Genomic DNA, 18,403 nt, shown 5'->3' with positions numbered 1-18,403 from the left:
AGCCAGGCGGAAGGGGCGGGGCCCGGGGCGGGTACGTGCGCCCCACTGGTCGGCGGCGGGGGTGGAGCTTGGCGGCGCCGCCAGGCCGGCCCCGCCCCCGGCCCGCGGGGAGCGGCGGCTGCGGCGGCGGAGGCGGTGAGCGCGGGCTCGGGTGGGGGAGGCTCGGGTGCCGACGCCGTTGGGCCGCCACGGCCTCCTCGCTCTCCGCCGGGGGCTCGGGGCCACCGCGCTGGGGAGGCCGGCCGCCCGGTGAGGCCCGCGGCCCGCGGTTGGCGGGCGGGGGCTGAGGCGGCCGGGCCGGGCCTGGGCGGGGAGGAGCGAACCCCCAAAGGAGGCCCTCCCCGGGGCGTTGAGCGCGGGGGGAGGGGGCCGCCGCTTTCGCCCCTTTCTCTGTCCACCGCGGCGCCTCGTCGGCTGCGTGCGCCCCCGTCCCTCCCCGGGTCCCCGTCTGCAACCGCCTTCGCCCGCCGCCTGCGCCCCTCTGTGCGCGAACGAGCCCCCCCTCTGCTCTCCGTGCGTAGCCAGGCCTGTGTGTCCCCTGCGGTGACGAGCGGCCCGCAGCTGTCCCCGTCCTTCCAGGGCCAGAGCAGGCGAAAAGAGCGGCCGTTTCCTCCCATTTTATTTTTTTTGCAACTGGGGGCAACTGTTCACTCCCCAAACGGGGGAGGGTTGTAAGCTTTGTTTAAATCGCTTCCCGTGCGAAGGTGGGAGGCAGGCACGCAGAAGAGTTGCTCGGGAGCCTCTTAGGCGGGAGCCAGACAGACCCTGGGGGGGGGGGGGGCGGCGGCTGCATTTGATTTCCGAGAGAAGGGCGGGCGCCTCCCCGGGTACCCAGGCCAGCCGTTTCTTCTTGACGCTGAGCATCTCCGCGCGAGGTTACAGGAGTGACCCTCTTAACTCGAGGCGAAGCCCCAGTGACCCGTGCCCTTGAGGGTCCCGTCTGTGCTAAGGTGGCCAGCTATCGCTTTTATGAACCACTGTGCACATCTTGTTGCAGGGGCACATCGAGTCCGACCTTCAAGTACTTTGTGCCAAATCACTACCACCTGCCACATGAGTCTAAGTCATGACCGACGCCAAGTATGTCCTCTGCAGATGGGAAAAGCGATTATGGCCTGCAAAGGTGACAGCCGTTGTTGCGTAATTTCAGGAGTTAGAAGTGACTTTTGGGTGACAAGTAAAATCTTCATCGGGAGGAGGCTAGGAGTTCTTTCGGTGACATAATTGAGCCCGAGCAGTTGGCGCCCGGATCTCTTGGCACCGAACCTCACGCATTCCCCGGTTAATGGGGTTCTTTCTGGTCTGCTGCTTACAAGGTTACGCTTCCAGAAGTGTCCTTTTTTCTACACTTAGGAAAATTAACAGACTCTGCTTTAAAAAGGGCGGTGAGGCAGTATGTAATTCCAGGAAATATCTGGAAGGGAGCCTTGTGGTAGTAAATAATGGGAGTGCCTCGGGGACACTTTCTAGCAACGCAACAGGGAGAGTGCTGCACTGCCAGGCCGGGACCCTGCTCCCCGCCTGGGTCAGCCCCTGACCCCGAGGGCCTCGGTTTCCCCATCTGTAGAAGGGCAGGATTAGACAGGAGGTTGCTGAGGTCTGGGGGTGGGATATTTTAAGAGTCACCGGCCGCGGCTGCGCTGCCCAGAGCTGCTTTGCGTCAACTGTTTGTTGTGTCTTAGTAACAAGGATTTTGTGTTTTTGGTTTTGTTTTGTTTTGTTTTCTGCTTTATTTTTTTAATACAGGTTTTGGCCAGAACGGAGGTGGCAACAAAAACTAAGAGGAAAAAGGAATTTTTTCTAAGTGTTCAAATACTCTCCCTAGATGAAAAGTTAAGTGTTGTGGGGTCTTTTTTTTTTTTTTAATGTTATCTTTTTTTCTGAATGGGATTTCTTTTACTGTCCCCCTGCCAAAAAGTGAAGTAAACTCTTAAGCGCTTGTTAACTCTTTAGTTGCTGTAACTGACCTGTGTTCATAATACCCTTAAGAGGCAAACGCTGATTTTTTTCTTTTTTTTTTTTTTTTACGTCTGTCTGGAAATGAACATTTATACGAAGGGCTCTGTGTGAGAGAGCGCGGTACAAAAACAACAAGCATAAATAACACGCAGGGGAAGCGCTTGTTGGGGTTCGCGTGTGGATAGTTCCTTCCCGCAGATTTGCGTGTGTTTTTCTCAGAAACTTGTGGGACGGGCCCCTGTCAGTTTTGACGTGTTTGCTGTTTCAGCCTGTCCGTCCAGTAAGAAGCTATTATGTAGCATTCAGACGGCAAATGCTCGGCTACGGGGCAGCATTACTCTCCTTTGTTATCCGGTGACCGAAGAACAAAATATCGGCCAGAATGATTAAAATGCCCACATCACGTAGGATTGTGGTATTGCTGGGTCTAACGGGAGAATTCCCCATTCAGAGAGAATAAAACCTCGTCCGCTCTGGTTACAGCTTCCCCAGGTCCCCGTCCCTCTTCAGAGCCGCCTCCTAAGCTCACTTGGTCCCCAGCTCACGCTTTCCCTGCGGCTGGGAAGGTAATTGAATACTCGAGTTTAAAAGGACAGCGCATCCTTTTAAACTAAAACACACCTGCTGGGCTGTAAACAGCTTTTAGTGACATTACCTTCTACTCTGAGAACCTAACAAAGGAGTCGTTTGTGTAGTTGAAAGTAGGATTTGCCTCATAAAAGTCACGATTTGAATTCATTCTTACTCTTAAATCCAGCCAACCTTTTCTGTCTTAAAAGGGAAAAAAGCAAAAAAGCCACATTCACCAGGGTCCTTACTGCCTCTAACCTCAGGCACACGAATTCCTAGTTGGCCGTGACTTTTGGTTTAAGCGCGAGGTCGAGAAGGAAGAAAATGAATGTAACTCTTTTGTCATCTAAAGAAAACCACGTTTGAAAATGCCTTCGCGGCCTTGGCTGGTAGCAGATAACGGGCGTTTCTGTCCCCGCAGGATTAAGGTGAGGAGCACGGAAGTGGAGGCCTTGAAGACGGCTCACATCGAACGAATCGCTTCCACGTTGGGTAAGAGCACGTCTTTAGGTAACAAAGAGACAGCGTGGGGGAATGCAAAGACCCCGCTTCCCAGGGGACCCCGAGCTGAAGGAGGAGAAGAAAATGGATCCGCTTTCTTGAACCCTTGCAGAGTCTACCCTGGGACCGATCCTGTTCCGGACTCCCTGCGCGGCCGTCTGCGAGCGTTGGGATCTGCTGGTCGCATCCGTGGCCTCCGGTGTACATAAGAATGAGACCCGGAGTGCGTTTGCCTCCGTGAGGAGAGGGGGGAAGAGCGTCCTTTCTCCTCCCGCCCCCGTCCCATAGCAAGGCTGCAGAAACGGCCTTGGCGCTGCTCTTTTCTCTGCCCGGGGGTTGAGAGCAGTGGATTGCGTATTTACCTTCCCTAGCTGGGCTCTGGGGAGAAAGGACTATGTGACCAGCATCACTGTGGGACGCCCCCCCGCGTGCCGGTGCCCTCCTGGGTGGGGGCGAGGCCGATGGGAGGTGGGAGGCCGACACCCACCCCTTCGCCTTTCCTAGGTGGGAGCACCCGAGCCTCGCGGTGCTGGGGCTGAGTGCCTGCTCACCTGGTGGCCACTCGGCAGACCAAGCAGAAGTGTTTTCTGTCGCCTTGGAGTGGGGGCACGCACCCCCTATACCGAGAGCTGTTGGTCTTGTGAAAAGGCTGACCGGGAGTGCTTCCAGGGGTGTTTGGGAAATAGGATCTATTTTCCTATGTCGTTGGAAAAACCGCTTTTGTTCAAAGCGGCGTCCACTGGGCACATCTTAGGTGGCGTCGGCCATCACCTCTCGGACGCTCCTCGTCATTTGTTCCAATCACGTCGGGGGCCGGTTATTTGTGGGAGCCTTTAACACTCAACAGGGAAATATACCGTGCCAGTAGGTGTTGTGCCCGCTGAGTCGTGACATTGCAGCCGTCGTCTCGTTCAAATAAGCAGTCCGGGTCTGTGTGTCGTGTCGGAACAAATAAATGAAACCGTTGCAGCCGGGAGGTCAGGCTAGAATCTCAAACTCGTGACTCTCGTTTCTGGCTCTGAGATGCTTTGCGAAGAAGTATGGAAACCCTGCCAGCCCACGATGGGTCCCTTTCACGGGCGCCACCCAAGGATTCGGTGCTGGCGAGTTCTTTGTGGGGCTGGCGAGGGTTTTTCTTGACCTGATTGAATTTGCAGTTGTCAGGCCGAGCCAATTCGGGAAGCAGGAAGCGTCTGAGTAGCTGGCTGCATTGTTTGGTGACCTGGAGGGATTTGTCCTTTGTAAGCCGCGCAGGTTAGGGTCAGTCAGGTTGTTTTTGGAAAAGCAGAGCACCCCCCCCCCCCCCCCCCCCCCCCGCGGCCCCAAACAATAGCTGTTGTTTTGTGGCCTTGTCCCCCTTTGGGGAAGATGTGGCTGAGGAGGGGCAGACCTCCCTTCAGGTGTGAAAGCCACCGAGGACCTTGGAGGACCTTGGGTGACCGGTGGCTTGGTGGCCTGGGCGTCACCAGGCTTTGTCTGCTTCCCGTTCTTGCAGCCTCCCAGAATGAGGTTCCTGCTGAACCCCTAGAGGAGCTGGCCTACAGACGCTCGCTTCGAGTGGCCCTGGACGTTTTGAACGAGAGCACAGGTCTGCCTCGAGAAAGCCCTTCTAGAGAAGAAAGAACCGCTCTGTGTTCACGAGAGAAGCCCATGGAACTGGCCTCCTTGCTCTGTGACCCTGCCTCTTCCTGCGTCCAGGAGGCTGTCCCGGGCACATCTGGACCCGAGAGGAGGGAACGTGTCCACCCGAGGCTGTCAGGTTCCCCCACTTGTCAAAAGGACCCCAGGTGCAAGGTGGACCACAAGAAGGAGCTCAGGAAAAGCGCAAGCCCGCAAGCCTTGGTAGTCCCACCAGCCGGAGGTGGTTCTCAGGATGGTCATGGGTCGAGAACGTGCTGTGCAAGTCGGACAACCCCTCGTAAAAGGGGAAGAAGTGTAGCTCCGGAGCCCGCCGTGGGTCAGAGCGCACCTTCCGTCTCGGAGGGAGACGATGAAGAAAGCCGCCTGCCAGCCCCCGGCTCACCTCCCACAGTGAAGGAGGAGGGTCTCCAGGCCAAAGGACGAGACGCCAGCTTACCTTTGCCTGGCCCCACCGGGCCCCCAGCCCCAGGGCCCCCAGCCTGCCCGGATGCCCAAGGCCTCCCTGCCAAGCGGCCTCGCCCCGATAGTGGCCAGAGGCCACCCGCGGCGCGGCTGGAGCCGGGGGCAGTGGCGTCCCCCAGGCAGGGGCCCGGGAAATGCAGGGCTCTGCCCGGCGCTGCCAGACTCCACCTGCCTGCCCCCCGGGCGTCCACGGAGGAGACGGGAGATCTTCGAGTCCTCGTGGAGGAAGCTAAAGGTCTGTGGCCGAGAGTCGCCTTGTGCTGGCAGAGGGCGGATTGGGGTTCTCCCGCAGTCCGTGCGGGGCCGGCTCCGGCTCCTGGTGTATTTCTAACTAGAGCTTAAGGAGAGCAGATCAGAACGCAGGGCAGATGTTTCCTGGTTCCTGTTTAGGTGGTCTTTCCCACCGGGTTGTAACTAGCCCAGCGCCTCCCAAATCCCTGTGTTTTTGGTTTCGTTTTGAGCCGGAGAGGGGACGGGTCACTGGAGGCCGGGCCTGGTGCTTGAGGGACGCTGTGGCCGCACCCCGCACGCTCTCTGATGCTCAAACCTACAGGAGCCGGTCCCGTTGAACGGGCGAGAACCTCAGAAGTGATTAACTCAGAACGCTTTCAACCTTTTTTTTTTTTTAACGCTTATTTATTTTTGAGAGAGAGAGAAAGCAGGGAAGGGGCAGTACAGAGGGAGACACAGAATCCAAAGCAGGGTCTGTGCTGTCAGCAGAGAGCCTGACGTGGGCCTTGAACCCACGAACTGTGAGATCGTGACCTGAGCCAAAGTCGGACACTTAATCCACTGAGCCACCCAGGCGCCCCCGGGCTCCTGACTTTTTAAGAATTCCTGTGGAGACACACTTCTGTGTGTGTGTGCGCGCGCGCAGTCACGCACCGTGGCTCCTTCTGGTCTTTCCGTGGCGGTATCCCGCTGATTTCTGCGTGGTTCGGTACCTCGAGATCCCCTGGCTGCACACTCGGGTTGCTGCTGTGAGTTTAAACTCGGCGAGGCCGTGTCCCAGTGCCTACGGGGGCCGCGGGGAGGTGCGCCGCACCCCTCTCCCCGTGACCCTGCGTTCTCCCGGCCCCTGTTCGTTCGCCTTGCCGGAGCTCGCTGCTTTGTGTGCCGGCCGTGCTCGGAGACCGAGAGCCCTCTCCCCTCCCTCGGTCTCTCCGCCTCTCCCCCACCCCCTTTCCCTCTCGTTTGTCTTTCTTTGGAATGTACGTTAGTCAAAGTGAGTCCTGTTTGAATCCGGCAAGGTGAGAGCGTGCGTGACGCGGGACCTTTCATTTTTGCGTTTACGGTCTCGTATCACGACACGGTTTCTGGGGATGAGTTCCTGGAACGGTAGAGATGAAAGTAAGTAACCTGATGCCATTGGCAGCCCGTCCGACTTCGGGAGAGTCCGTGGAGCGTGCGCCCGTCCGTTCCGTTCTGGAGGAGGAGGAGGACGAAGAGGAGCCCCCCCGCATCCTGTTGTACCACGGTAAGGTGCGGGGCGCGGGGGCTGACGGCCCCCGGCCAGTTCAGTTTCCTCCTGCTGCACTGACAGCTTCGGAAGCTTCAGAAGTGCCGCGTTCTGCGCGCTCTGTCTTGACAAGGATCACCACACAAAGGGGAGGGCGACTCCCTGGGAGGAGACGGGCCAGCCCTCCCTGCCGGCTCGCGGCTTCCTTTCTGTGTCGTCCCGTCCCCTCCGTGGGAAGGAAGGACAGCCAAGTGGAGAGAGGGGTCCGTCGCCACTCTTGGGGGGCGGGGGGGGGGGGGCGGCCCGGTGCCGCCCGCGGACCTTTGGGGGTGGTGTTTGCACGCGTGTCCGGAGACGCAGGGTCTCCGGCCCGGGGCCCCTCCCACACGTGCTGCGGGCCCCCGGCAAACACGCGTGCGGGGAGGTGCCCTGGCCCCCTGTGGAAGGGTGGGAGGCGCGGACCTGAACCAGCGACCGACAGCACGTTAGTCTGTTTCCTGGAGTAAATCGTTCAGAACGAATTTTCTGTTGAGACTTACTCCTGAGCTATCCGTTTGAACGTAGTCTGATATTTTTTAGCCTTTTCGTCACGAAATCTATAGATTCACAAGACGTGGGAGAGAGAGTACAGTGTGGGGGAACTCCTCCTTCAAGGGTCGCCCCCACCGTACCCCGGGAGGCCGCCGTGCCGGTCGCGCTCTTATGACTCGGCTCTTTTCGCCAGACATGACCCGTTCCGTGCGGTTTTCCTTTTTGTAACTTGTTGACCGGACACGCTTTACGTTTCCGCATGGTCTTCCGATGACTCTTCGTGGCAACGATTTGTTACTTACTGAGCCCTCCCCCACCTTCAGTTATCTAGATAGTTCCACCATGGGGGGCTGCAGCCTGCAGGGCACAAACCTCTGGGAGGGAGCTCTGTTGTAGGCTTGGCTCCCGGGAGCAGGGAGCAGGGCAGAGCTCACCAGGCCGGAGAAGGGACTCTGGGCCTTCTTCCTCAAGGGCGTTTTCCTCTCGGCTGCTGGGTCCCCACGGCCCCGAGAAGCCGCCGCGCTTGTTCTCGGCCCTGTTTTGTGCTTCCATCTGGTTTGGTCTTCTCCCCGTCCCCCCCCCACCCCACCCCGGCAGCCTGACGTCCGTCTGGGTGTTTCCCCAGACCTGTTTGTCCTCCCGGGGCCCTGACGGTTCTCTCAGAAACTGGGTGCTTTTCGCCAGATGGATGCCAGGCGTCCGCTCGCCGGCCGGCCGTGCTCCTGTCGCTGCGCCCGCTGGTCGCCGGGGCGGCTCCGCAGGCAGGGAAGGGCGGCCTCCTGTCTGCGGGGTTTTGTGACCTGATTGTCTCAGTTCCAACTGTGATTCTGTTCTGCAGTGTGGTGGTTTGGGGCCGGAAATCCTGTCAAACTTTGTTCACAAACACGGAGTTAGCAAGTGATGATTTCAGCGATTCCTTTTGGGTTTTTTTTATTTTTTATTTTTTGCTTTTTAAGAGTCTCGTTTTTCAGACTGATGAGCTTCCTAGGAATCTGGTTCTCGCGTCGGGGTTTCTGTGCCACGCTTTTTAAAAAATGTTCTACTTTGGAAGAATTTGAGATTTACAGGCAAGTGGCAAAGGTAGTACTGAGTGCTCCCTGCCTGGCACCTTCCCGTGTCACCACCTGCGTGACCAGGCGTATCGTCCCGTGAAGAAACCAGCTCTTAACCACAGGGCGTGCTCACAACTGGCCCTTGGATGCCGTCCCAGCCGCTGGGGTCTCTGACCGGAGTTAGGGCGCGTCAGATTCAGGCCAAGTCCCAACAGTTGTTTTCTCTTAAGTTGTTGAATTCGGTGCGTGATAGGGAGCTGACTTAATGTTCTTTTTGTCTTTGTTTCTTTTTAATTCTAGAACCACGCTCCTTTGAAGTAGGAATGCTGGTCTGGCTGAAACACCAGAAGTACCCCTTCTGGCCAGCAGTGGTGAGCATGGGGCCGGCTCCGGGGGCCCCGCAGCAACCCCCACCCCTCGGCTCACTCGCGCTCTGCTGTTGTCATTTGGACGCCGGCAGATATTTTCCCCGGGGAAAACCGATGGGCTTATAATTACGAGCAAGGTTTCTGGAGACTTGCCTGAGTAAGGGGTGTTTGATCATTTGGGCGCAGTTGAGTGTGAGGGTCCTGGGCCCAATCTCTGCCGGGCAGGCTCAGGAAAACCTGCCTGAAGGGAGGTCTGCGATTTGCTCGTGTCTGACGTTGTGCGCTTGGAACCTTTCCCCTGCGGGAGCGTCGAGCTGGGTGAGGTTTTGGGGCAGGGGCCGGTTGTGCACGGGCGGTGACTGAGCCCCAGCGCAGCGAACTCCTGGCTTTCTCCGGGCCGGGACGCTGCAGGCTGTCCGTTTATTTTTGGGCAAAGGCAGCATCCTGGCTGTCAGCCCCTCCATCCCGTATCCTCCTCTGTGCCCCTGCGGTGTGGACAGGACCCTGCAATGCCAGCTGTAGTTCTTTAACTCGCGGTCAGAGACGGTGACGTGTAATAAGGAAGACGTTTGCCGGAGTCGGGAGACGCTCCTGTTGCTGCGAGGCTGGCCTCCGTGGATGGGGCTGACTGGCCGTAGCAGCAAGTGTGGTTCGCATATGGGCAGAACGTGTGGCTTGAGCACAGGCTCAGGCAGAAGGGGGGGTGGTGGTCCTCGGGTCAGCGTCTTGTCACAGTTGTGGGGAGTCGTCGATCGGGGCCCCTCGGCTTACTTTCAGCACTCGCGTGCCCCTTGCGATTGGCACCTTTTCCCGGACCTCCTCCTCTTCCCCAGTGCCCCGGGGGCCCCGCTGGGGAGCGGATCTCCAAGCTCACAGGTTCCTGGGGTGCACCCTTGGTTTATGGCTGAGCCGGGGCCCCGGAGGGGTGCCAGGGGGGCGGGGAGGCTGGCCGGAGTCAGGCACCCTGCTTCCCTGTGTCCTCGGCTGGTCGCCACTCTCTCTGTTCACGTTTCTCGTCCTGAAAATGAGGATGAGCTTGCCCTGCTGAGGCAGGGGAGGGTCCATGTGTCACACACGCAGGTGGTCAGAAGCAGTGGGCTTCGCGCTCTGTGTCACAAAAGAAAAGAAAGCAAAGCCCACGTGGTCCTGCTCCACTGTGAGCGCTGACGGCAGTGCGTGAAGCAGCCGGGCGGTGTTTGAGTGTGTCCCACGCGGACTTTGTCCGTTCTCCCGGCCGGCCACGTTCCTGGCCACGCGCCGCTCATGTCCGTCTGCACGACGGAAACGTGTCAAGAGCGTATTTCAGACCCGTGCCTTCTTCTGGGTTCTTGATGCTTTGTTTTCTCGGATTTGCCAACAGGTCAAGAGCGTCCGGCGAAGGGAGAAGAAAGCCAGCGTGCTCTTCATTGAGGGCCACATGGACCCGAAAGGGAGAGGGTAACCCAGCTCTCTGCTCTCTGTAGACGGTTCCCCAGTGAAGGCCTGGCCGCTCGGGGGCACTGAGGTCGGGGGGGGGGGGGGGGGGGGGGGGCGGGCCCTGTGATCCAGCTCCCGGGGGAAGAATCCAGACAGAGGGACCGGTCAGATGGTCCAGTTGTCTGCGCTCTATCTGCCGGCTCTGAAGTGAGGTCCGGACACCCCTTGGATCCTGCCATTCCCCACAAACCGTACTGTGATTCGGGCGGGTGCTGTGAGCGGCGGCCTGCCTCCCCGACTTCCGCCATTTGTTTGGTTGTCTGGTCACCCTCTACTGGTCCCCTGTCCCGGGATGAAAATGCACACGAACATCCCCTTCTGCTCAAAGGGCACTTCAGAAACACGTTTTGGAGGCGAACACGTAGAGCTGGCCTCTGACCCTCTGGCCCTGGGTTGCTGCCTCCGCCTCCCGTGGGCGTCCTCGGCTGTGTCCCCTAGGGGTCCTCTCGGGGCCTGCCGGTCACCTGCCGGGCGCCTGTCTCTGAGGGGCTTCCTCGGGCAGCCCGGAGAGCGATGGCCTTCGATCAGGAAGCCGGTGCTGGCGGAGGCCCCCGTGGCCCTGACTGGTTTCAGCAGAGGAAAGGGAGGCGTTTTCTCATGTCGGGAGGTCGGGTTCCTTCATGTTAAGCTTTGCTCGTCTGCTTCTAGCATCACTGTGTCTCTCCGGAGATTGAAGCACTTTGACTGCAAAGAGAAACAGGAACTTCTGGTAGGTGGATTGTCGGTGTTTCTATAAACGACTCCCTTGGCGGCTGGTGGCCCTGCTCCCCGCGTGATCTGGTCCACGGCGCTGTGCCTGGTGGGGACCACCGTCCCAGGGGAGGTTGCCAGCCGTCCCCTCGTCGTACAGGTGGGGCTTTGGCGCAGAGGACAGTTTGCCCGGTGCTAGGCCGGCCCCTTCCGCGGGCCGTCGTGCAGAGGCCGCCCGTGTGACAGAGATCGCGACGGTGCCCCACAGGGGCTTCCTGGGCTTCCCGGTGGCTGAGACCCCGCGTCGAAGCGCCGTGGTCGACTCTTGATTGTACAACGAGCCCACGAGCCACGTGTCCATAGAACACGTGGTCTGTTTGACTCTGAGACGCCAGCTTTCAAAACGCGAGGCTGGCTGGGGGGCGGGGGGTAGGGGCCTGCTGGCCTCCCTCTGGTGCCGGTCTTTTCCCAGCCTGGCGAGCGGCTTCCTGGAGTTCAGGTCGCGGTGAAGCCTCCTGTAGGGGGAGAGGCTTGTCCCTGCTGTTTGCCAGGATTTCCCCGGGGCCTCAAGGGTGGAGGCCCCCCAGGGGTTGTGTGGTTCTGAGGACTGTGGGTGGCGTCTGGAAGGTAGCACCTTTCTCCTCCTCCTCCTCTTCCTCCTCCTCCTCCCCCCCCCCCCCCCCCCCCGCTGACGGGCGTATGTCTGTGCCGTGGCCCTGCCGTCCGTCTGTCTCGTCTGCTGTGACCTCACTTTGGCCCCTGAGCAGCAGCCTGCGCTGGGCTCCCTGTCCCTGTCAGGGTGCCCGTCGGCGGGGTCTCTTTCTCTAAGGGGGCCTGCCGTGGCCTCAGGACCTTCCACGCCCCCTGAAACACAGTCCCCCGTCGGGGCTCCGGGAGCTTTCCCAGGGTGGAGGAGTTGGAGAGGAGGACAGGAGTCTTGCTTTGAGGTCTGCGTGCTCTAACCACGTGAAGAATTGGGTTTTGTGACAAAGATGGCACGTGGCCTCGCGTGATCCAGACGCTGGGATGGTGCCTGTTCCCTGTCTTCCTGCTGACCTGTGGGGAGGAAGCGTGGGGTCTCCGAGAGGCCGGTCTGGCCGAAGGAGCGCCCCCTCCTGGAGTGACTCTTTGCACTGCTTTGGTCCTGGTGTCAAGGCCATGGGCTGTGCCCTGTGCTTCCCTGATGAGCGCCCGCTGTCCCAGGGGCCGCTCCGCAAGCCCAGCCGAGCCCAGAGCCCCCCTCCCTCCAGAGCCGCCTGCGCTGCCTCTGTCCCACAGGAGGAGGCCGGGCTGAGGTGGCCCGGGAGGTGGAGCTCAGGTAGTGGGTCCCCGTCCTGGCTCAGGGGTCCTCGGTTTGCAGGCGAAAACCTCGAGGCCTAGGCGGGCGCCCCCCGCCCCCCCGGTGGCCAGGTGTCCTTCATCCTCGGGCGGCCCTGCTCCCGACGGACCCGGCGCTGTCCCGAGCAGAGGACGCCGAGAGTCCCCTTGGAAGGGTTTACGTTGTGTGACTTTCAAGTTTTGCCTGTGTGAGGGTGACGCCAGCCGCGTGTGGGGGCGTCCGCCTCTGTCCCGTAGAGTCCCCAGCTCTCCTGTCCTGAAGTGCTCAGCTCACACGTGACCCCTTTCCAAGCAGCTCGGGCCCCAGACCTGGGCCTCCGTGTGCATTGCCGCACCCGGCATGTGTCTGCTGACCGGACGTGGGAGCCGGGGCGTGGAGACGGGCGGAGGAGCTCCCGTGGCCTCCTGCTCACGTCTGCGTCCGGGCCTTGTCGTTGCAGAACGAAGCCAAGGAGGACTTTGACCAGGCCATCGGCTGGTGCGTCTCCCTGATCACGGACTACAGGGTCCGGCTCGGTAGGTGGGCCCGCGAGCCCTCAGACAGAGGGGTGGCCTGGGCGCCGGGGCGCAGGCCTGCTTCCGTGGGTTCCCTGCCTGGGCCCGGGGCAGCCTCGTCCCCGGCAGAGGCGAGGGCCAAGCTGCTAGGTGTGGACGGGAGGTGGAGAGCTGGCTTCCGTGTGCCCCAGGTTCTGTTGTTGGGAGTCTAGACGGCGGCCCTTCTGGGCACCTCCTGCGCCATGAGGCACCCTGACGGCAGTGCTGGGTTCCGTCAGCTGGAAGCGGTCTGGGTGGTGCCGACGTGACGCAGGTGTCCTGACCCAGCCACCCTGGGGCATTTCCAGGGCCGCCTCTGATGGTGACCGGGCTCCCCCCTGCCCCCTCTGCAGGCTGTGGCTCTTTTGCTGGCTCCTTCCTGGAATATTACGCGGCTGATATAAGTAAGTCCGCTGACTCCTCTTCAGAGCCGCGAAGCAGCTGTCTTCGGTGTCTGAAGTTCGGGAGGGGATGTCTGGGTGGATGGGCCGTGCCGTAGCCCGAGCCTGAGCCTGGATCTCCAGGGGCAAGCCCCGCCGTGCCTCCTGCCCCCTGTCCGCTGGGCACCGGGCCTCGCCTCTAAAGCATGGCTGGCGGTGCTTCGCGCCTGCCTTCCCCGTGGCCCGGGTCTTCGGTTAACCGACGGGTACGCCGCACCCCCTTGTCCCCGGCTGCCGGTGTGGGGCCGGAGGAGTCCGTGCTTCCTTGGGGGGCCCAGGGGTTCCTCGGCTCCGCTCTCCTGGGCCACACTCGGAACGGGCCGAGCTGGGGAGGGATGTGGGGACCCGTCAGAGGAGGGGGCCTTGTGCGTGTTGCCTTGGGCCCTCCCCGGGGGCCCGGGGCCTCTCCCCCGCAGCCTGGGCGCCACAGTTAGCGACGGGAGGTGGCGGGAAGTCCTCTCAGCCGGGCCGGCGGTCCCAGGACGTGTCGGTGCTCCGCAGGTTACCCTGTCCGCAAGTCCATCCAGCAGGACGTGTTGGGGACCAGGTTTCCCCAGCTGAGCAAGGGGGACCCTGAGGAGCCTGTGGCGGGGAGCCCTCAGGGAAGGAGGAGGCCTCGCAGGAAGGTCCTCCCCGACCGCTCGCGGGCTGCCCGGGACCGGGCCAACCAGAAGCTGGTGGAGTATATCGTGAAGGCCAGGGGCGCCGAGGGCCACCTGCGGGCCATCCTGAGGAACAGGAAGCCGTCCCGGTGGCTGAAGACCTTCCTGAACTCGGGCCAGTACGTGACTTGCGTGGAGACGTACCTGGAGGACGAGGAACAGCTGGACCTGGTGGTGAAGTACCTCCAGGGCGTCTACCAGGAGACGGGCAGCAGGGCGCTGGCGCGGATCAACGCCGACAGGATCCGCTTCGTCCTGGACGTTCTTCTGCCTGAAGTGAGTGGCCGCAGGCCGGTTCCGCGCGGTGAGGGGTGGGGGGTCGGCAGCCGGCGCCCGGCGAGAGCCCCTCCCAGCTCTGCCCGGAAGCCAGGGCGCCGTCCACAGTGTGGGGGGGGGGGTTGCTGCGGGGCTGGGGACTCCGGAAGTCAGCGGGGGAGCGGGGCATCGTGGTGCGGAGCCAGGCACCCGCCCTGTCTGCTCCTGTCTGTGGGTGGTGTGATGGCCTCCGTGGTTAAGCCTCGTGGCCGGTGGGGGGGAGAGGGGACGAGAGAACGAGAGCTGAGTGCTTTGTCCGTATATGCACGCGAGGACTTTTCCAGAACGGGAGCTGCCTGGGGAGATGCGGCAGCCGGGGTTTGCTGGGCAGGAGCACACAAGACCCCGCCGGTTATCTGGAGGGTCAGGGGCTTTGCTCGCGCGTACGTGTGCGTGCAGAAAATTACCGTGCTCAAAAACCCGTAACTTTATACAAACTGGAAGCTTTCAGATTGGTATAAAAGTAAAACACTGTCACGTAGCCTGTGCGGAATGGTGGCCTCTCTCCGTTTGTACCTCTAGCTCTCTTCACATAACTACGGGGGAGATCCCCAGTTCTTGGTCCTGAAGTACTTCAGTGTGTGTCTCTCAGATAGTGTGGTTCTGCCCCAGAGATGCTGGTCCCCGTGCGGGGACGGCTGTGGTTCCCGCTGAGGGGGCTCCAGCCACCCAGCAGGTGGGGCCTGGGATGCTGCTGAACCCCACAGTGCCCGGGACACCCCCGAGAGTAACGTGCCCCGACGTCAGCAGTGCCCAGGTTGGGGGGGGGTCTGTAAAGATTTTTTTCAGTATTTATTTTTGGGAGAGTGTAAGCAGGAGAGGGGCGGAGGCCAGAGGATCTGAGGTGGGGTCTGCACTGAGAGCAGTGAGCCCGAGGTGGGGCTTGAAATTACAAACCGCGAGATCGTGATGTGAGCCAGAGTCGGACGCTCGACTGACCGAGCCACCCCAGCGCCCCTAAAGATTGTATTTTCAAGTAGCGTCTATGCCCGACGGCAGCCTAAGCTCGGGGCCCAGGAACCAAGGGTCACGGTCTCCACGAGCCCAGCCTGCCAGGCGCCCCGTACAGGCTCTTTGAAAAGGCTTTCTGACGTAACCATGATTCCGTTATCTAACAAAGTGAACGAGGACTCAACACCAGACGTACCGCGTGCTCGGACCATCAGTCTTGTAGTTTTCCCTGTGGTGTGAACAGTAAGCTTACAACTTTTCTAAAACATCCCAGTTGGTTTGGGTCCCGCCTTTCATTCTCTGCTGTTAGTGACACGAACTCTCTCCCTCGTCCCCAAGACATGGCATTACTGACGCCATTCAAAAACGTCCAGAGACTTCAGGGAATCTGTGCGCGTTTGTGGAGGCTGGTCCGAAGTCGCCCCAGGCCCCACGCCCATCTCTCGAGCCCGTGTGCGGCGTGGGCCCACCGCCCGTGGCTGAGCGCCCCCTGCCCTCTTGCAGGCCATCATCTGTGCGATCGCTGCGGTGGACGCCGTGGATTACGAGACGGCTGAGGCGAAGTACCTCCGAGGACCTTCGCTCAGCTACCGGTAGGCTGCTCCGGGCGCCGCCCCCGACCGGCGGCAGCGAGTCTGGAAGGGCTCGTGTTCGCTGGCGGCTGTGACCCGGGCCCTCTTCCTGACACGCTGGCTCAGGTTCCCGGTGGGGGAACGAATCGTGAACGGTCGAAATGCACGTTAGCGCTTGGCCGGGAGTTGCCGGGGGGATCCAGCGAAGCCAGTGGTGGACGTTCCCCGCTAGCGAGTCTGGACAGGGGCCCGGGGTCCCCGAGCTGGTCAGGGCAGGCAGATCTGGACCCAAGCCCAGGCCCGCGCCACGGTCCGTGGGCCGTGCGCCGGGCCCGCTCCCTGGATGCGTGCCAGCCTTGCTGAGCCTGATCGCGGTTTGCAGTCACTCATTTCAAACTCTCTCCCCCTTGCCCCGATGCCGTGGCCGCTGAGAAAACACAGTAGGATTACGTGGCGGCACTCGCCCTGGTCCATTCCTAGCCGGTCAGAAGAATGTGGTGATCAAGATGTTTCTCTTCCGTCGGCATAGTTCACTGCCCTTGGATTTTTGGCCCCCAGAGCCCCTAATCCTGTCTCTGGGCTCGCTGCCAGGCCTCGCTGGGAACAGGCGGGGCCCGCGTGGCTGTGACAGGCTGAAGACTCAACTAGAGTCACGGGCCAGGGTCTGTGTCCGGGGCCAGCTGGGCACACTGCCCCGGGCTGCTGGTGTGCGCCTCGGTGGGCGGGGAGGCCTCCTGCGTCACTGTCCACGGAAGAGCCAGTGTGGCTCTGCGTGCGGGAGGGTTGACCCGGCTGCACTAAGCAGACCAAGAAGGGCCTTTGGGAAACTCGGTGTCTCTGGCCCTGGGTCTCCGTCCGGTGTGGCGCCCTCCACACACAGATAGGGAACGGTGTTCTCAGGCGAGCGGGGCGGGGGCGCCCGTGTCCGGAGCGCCTCTCGGGGACTGGCCGCTCCGCCGGTGAGGACGGCTCTGTCTTCACGCTTTGCTGCTGCCCTGGGTCGCCAGCTTCAGAGCGTCGGGAGTATCCGCACCCTTTACCTGCCACGAACGTGTCGGGCACCACGGAGATGACGCTGGCCGTGCCGATGACGGACCCCAGGGACGTGGCCTCGAACCGAGGGCAGGGCGGCCGGTCTTCCTGCCCCACGAAGCGGCCTCACGTTCCGCCGGAGCCGCGTGCTCACGTGGACTTGCAGGCGCTTCGCTAGGCGCTGTCTGCGTCCGTGACTTCTGTCACTGTGGCCGCCTAGACAAGTGTGACACGCCGTGCATTGGTTATGTGATTCCTTAGCAGGGTGCGCTTAGCGAGGACAGTCTGATATTTCACTTTCTTTAAAGAGTTTATTTAAAAAAAATCGTGAGATGCGCATAACACAGAATTCGCCTTCTTCGACTGTCTCCACACGCACAGCTCAGCGGCTTGCCCCCAGCTGTCTTGCCCCCAGCGTCTGTCTCCAGAACTTTCTGTCTCCCTAAACTGAGACCCTGTCCCCATGGAACACCGACTCTTTCCCACTCTTGAAGACACAGTGAATTCCTGGGGCACCTGGGTGGCTCAGTCGGTTAAGCATGAGGCTTCTGCTCGGGTCATGATCCTGTGGCTCGTGGGTTCAAGCCCCGCGTTGGGCTCAGAGCCTGGAGCCTGCTTGGGATTCTGTGTCTCCTCTCTCTGCCTCTCCCCTGCTCACGCTCTGTCTCTGAAGAATAAACAAACACTAAAAAAAAAAAAAAAAAAAAAAAGCAATGAATTATTAAAATGAGGTTATCTCCTTTTATTTTCTGAAGGGAAAAAGAAATGTTTGATAACCAGCTCCTGGAAGAAAGGAGTCAGCGGTGCTGACGCTGGAGGGGCTGCTGCGCGGGTCCTGTGGCCGGTGGGTCCGTGCCGTCCTCACGGGGGCTGGAGTATGCGTGCTTCTCAGCTGTGGCTTCTGTTTTCCTGGCTTTTTTTGGAAGGTACAGTTCCTGAAAGGTTTTTGAAGCAAATGTTTTTATTTTCCTTCATATTATTATTTGTGACTGTGCTGTATTGTTTAACATAAGGTGCACATTTGTTTTTTTATGTTAAAAAGCATTGTATCCAGTATTAAAGAGTTTTAAAACAGCCCGACGTGCGTGTCTGCCTCCAGATCACCTGTGTCTGTCCCCAGGTGGGCCCTGAGTCCACGGTGTCGCTCCGGTATCTCGTGCTGTAGCATTCGCTGTGACTCCTTGTGCACGAGAACACGTGGAACGTACACTTGGCGATGGCCTCGTTCCACTCCGTCCCCGTGTGGGGCGTGCGTCACAGTGCGAGCCCGCCACCACAGTGTCCCTTCGCGTGCATTTTCACGCGTGGCCGCGTCTGGCCTCGTGCGGAGCATCATCTCACCAGCAGGCCCCCAGGGTAGCTGATCTGCCTGGAGAGCTGTGACATCATACTCGCAACGGCAGAGGTCGTTGTGTGTGCGGCCGTGGGGTCGCGCCGTGGGGGCCGCGAGTGCCACTCCGGCCCGGCCGGTTTCTGCAGACGACGGCCTTCATCTGGAGGCCAGGCTCCCGTTCCTGCCCCGACACAAAGAAAGGGGGCAGGTCTCGTCACCCCGATGGCCTGAGCGTCCCCAGCTCAGGACCCTGACCTTTGGTGACCTGCCACGTAAAGGATCTTGACTTAGTTTCACCTGGCCGGGCCTTGCACGGAGTCCCAGACATCTGGCGACCTGTCACAGCCGTGCTCAAATGAATTATTTACCGTAAGCTGACGGAAGGTTGTACTTGGAAGTCCACGGAGGGGAGGTTCATTTCGAAACCCCGGCCCGGAGGCTCAAGGCAACGGTCCCACCTCTTCCTGTGGTCACCGCTCGCCCCCATCCCTACTTCTTGGGATGGGGATGTCCTTGC

At 60.6% G+C, this 18,403-nt stretch overlaps 1 protein-coding gene across 4 annotated transcripts; it reads left to right on the top strand.

The window, feature by feature from the left end:
- Position 1: 1 nt before the first annotated feature.
- On the top strand, positions 2–17,633 carry PWWP3A (PWWP domain containing 3A, DNA repair factor). 4 transcript variants are annotated; one of them, XM_086699698.1, is made up of 15 exons: positions 2–135; positions 998–1,123; positions 1,747–1,832; positions 2,951–3,021; positions 3,143–3,253; positions 4,526–5,368; positions 6,509–6,610; positions 8,476–8,546; positions 9,904–9,980; positions 10,668–10,728; positions 12,488–12,563; positions 12,935–12,985; positions 13,523–13,959; positions 15,454–15,542; positions 17,309–17,633. In XM_086699698.1, the coding sequence occupies exons 2-15, from the start codon at positions 1,067–1,069 to the stop codon at positions 17,361–17,363; spliced, it is 2,187 nt and encodes a 728-aa protein (XP_086555824.1). In that variant the 5' UTR covers positions 2–135; positions 998–1,066; the 3' UTR covers positions 17,364–17,633. The 4 variants fall into 4 exon arrangements, with proteins under 4 accessions (XP_086555824.1, XP_086555827.1, XP_086555825.1 ...); XM_086699699.1 differs by having other exon boundaries at positions 127–249; XM_086699700.1 differs by lacking the exon at positions 2–135 and adding an exon at positions 296–704.
- The last annotated feature ends 770 nt before the right edge of the window (positions 17,634–18,403 follow it).

This window comes from Puma concolor, chromosome A2, assembly GCF_028749965.1.
Source record: "Puma concolor isolate L17-30 chromosome A2, mPumCon1.1.hap2, whole genome shotgun sequence".
Classification (NCBI taxonomy): Eukaryota; Metazoa; Chordata; class Mammalia; order Carnivora; family Felidae; genus Puma; species Puma concolor.
Note: the sequence above shows the minus strand (reverse complement) of the source record. Positions and strands in the feature narration are given on the sequence as shown.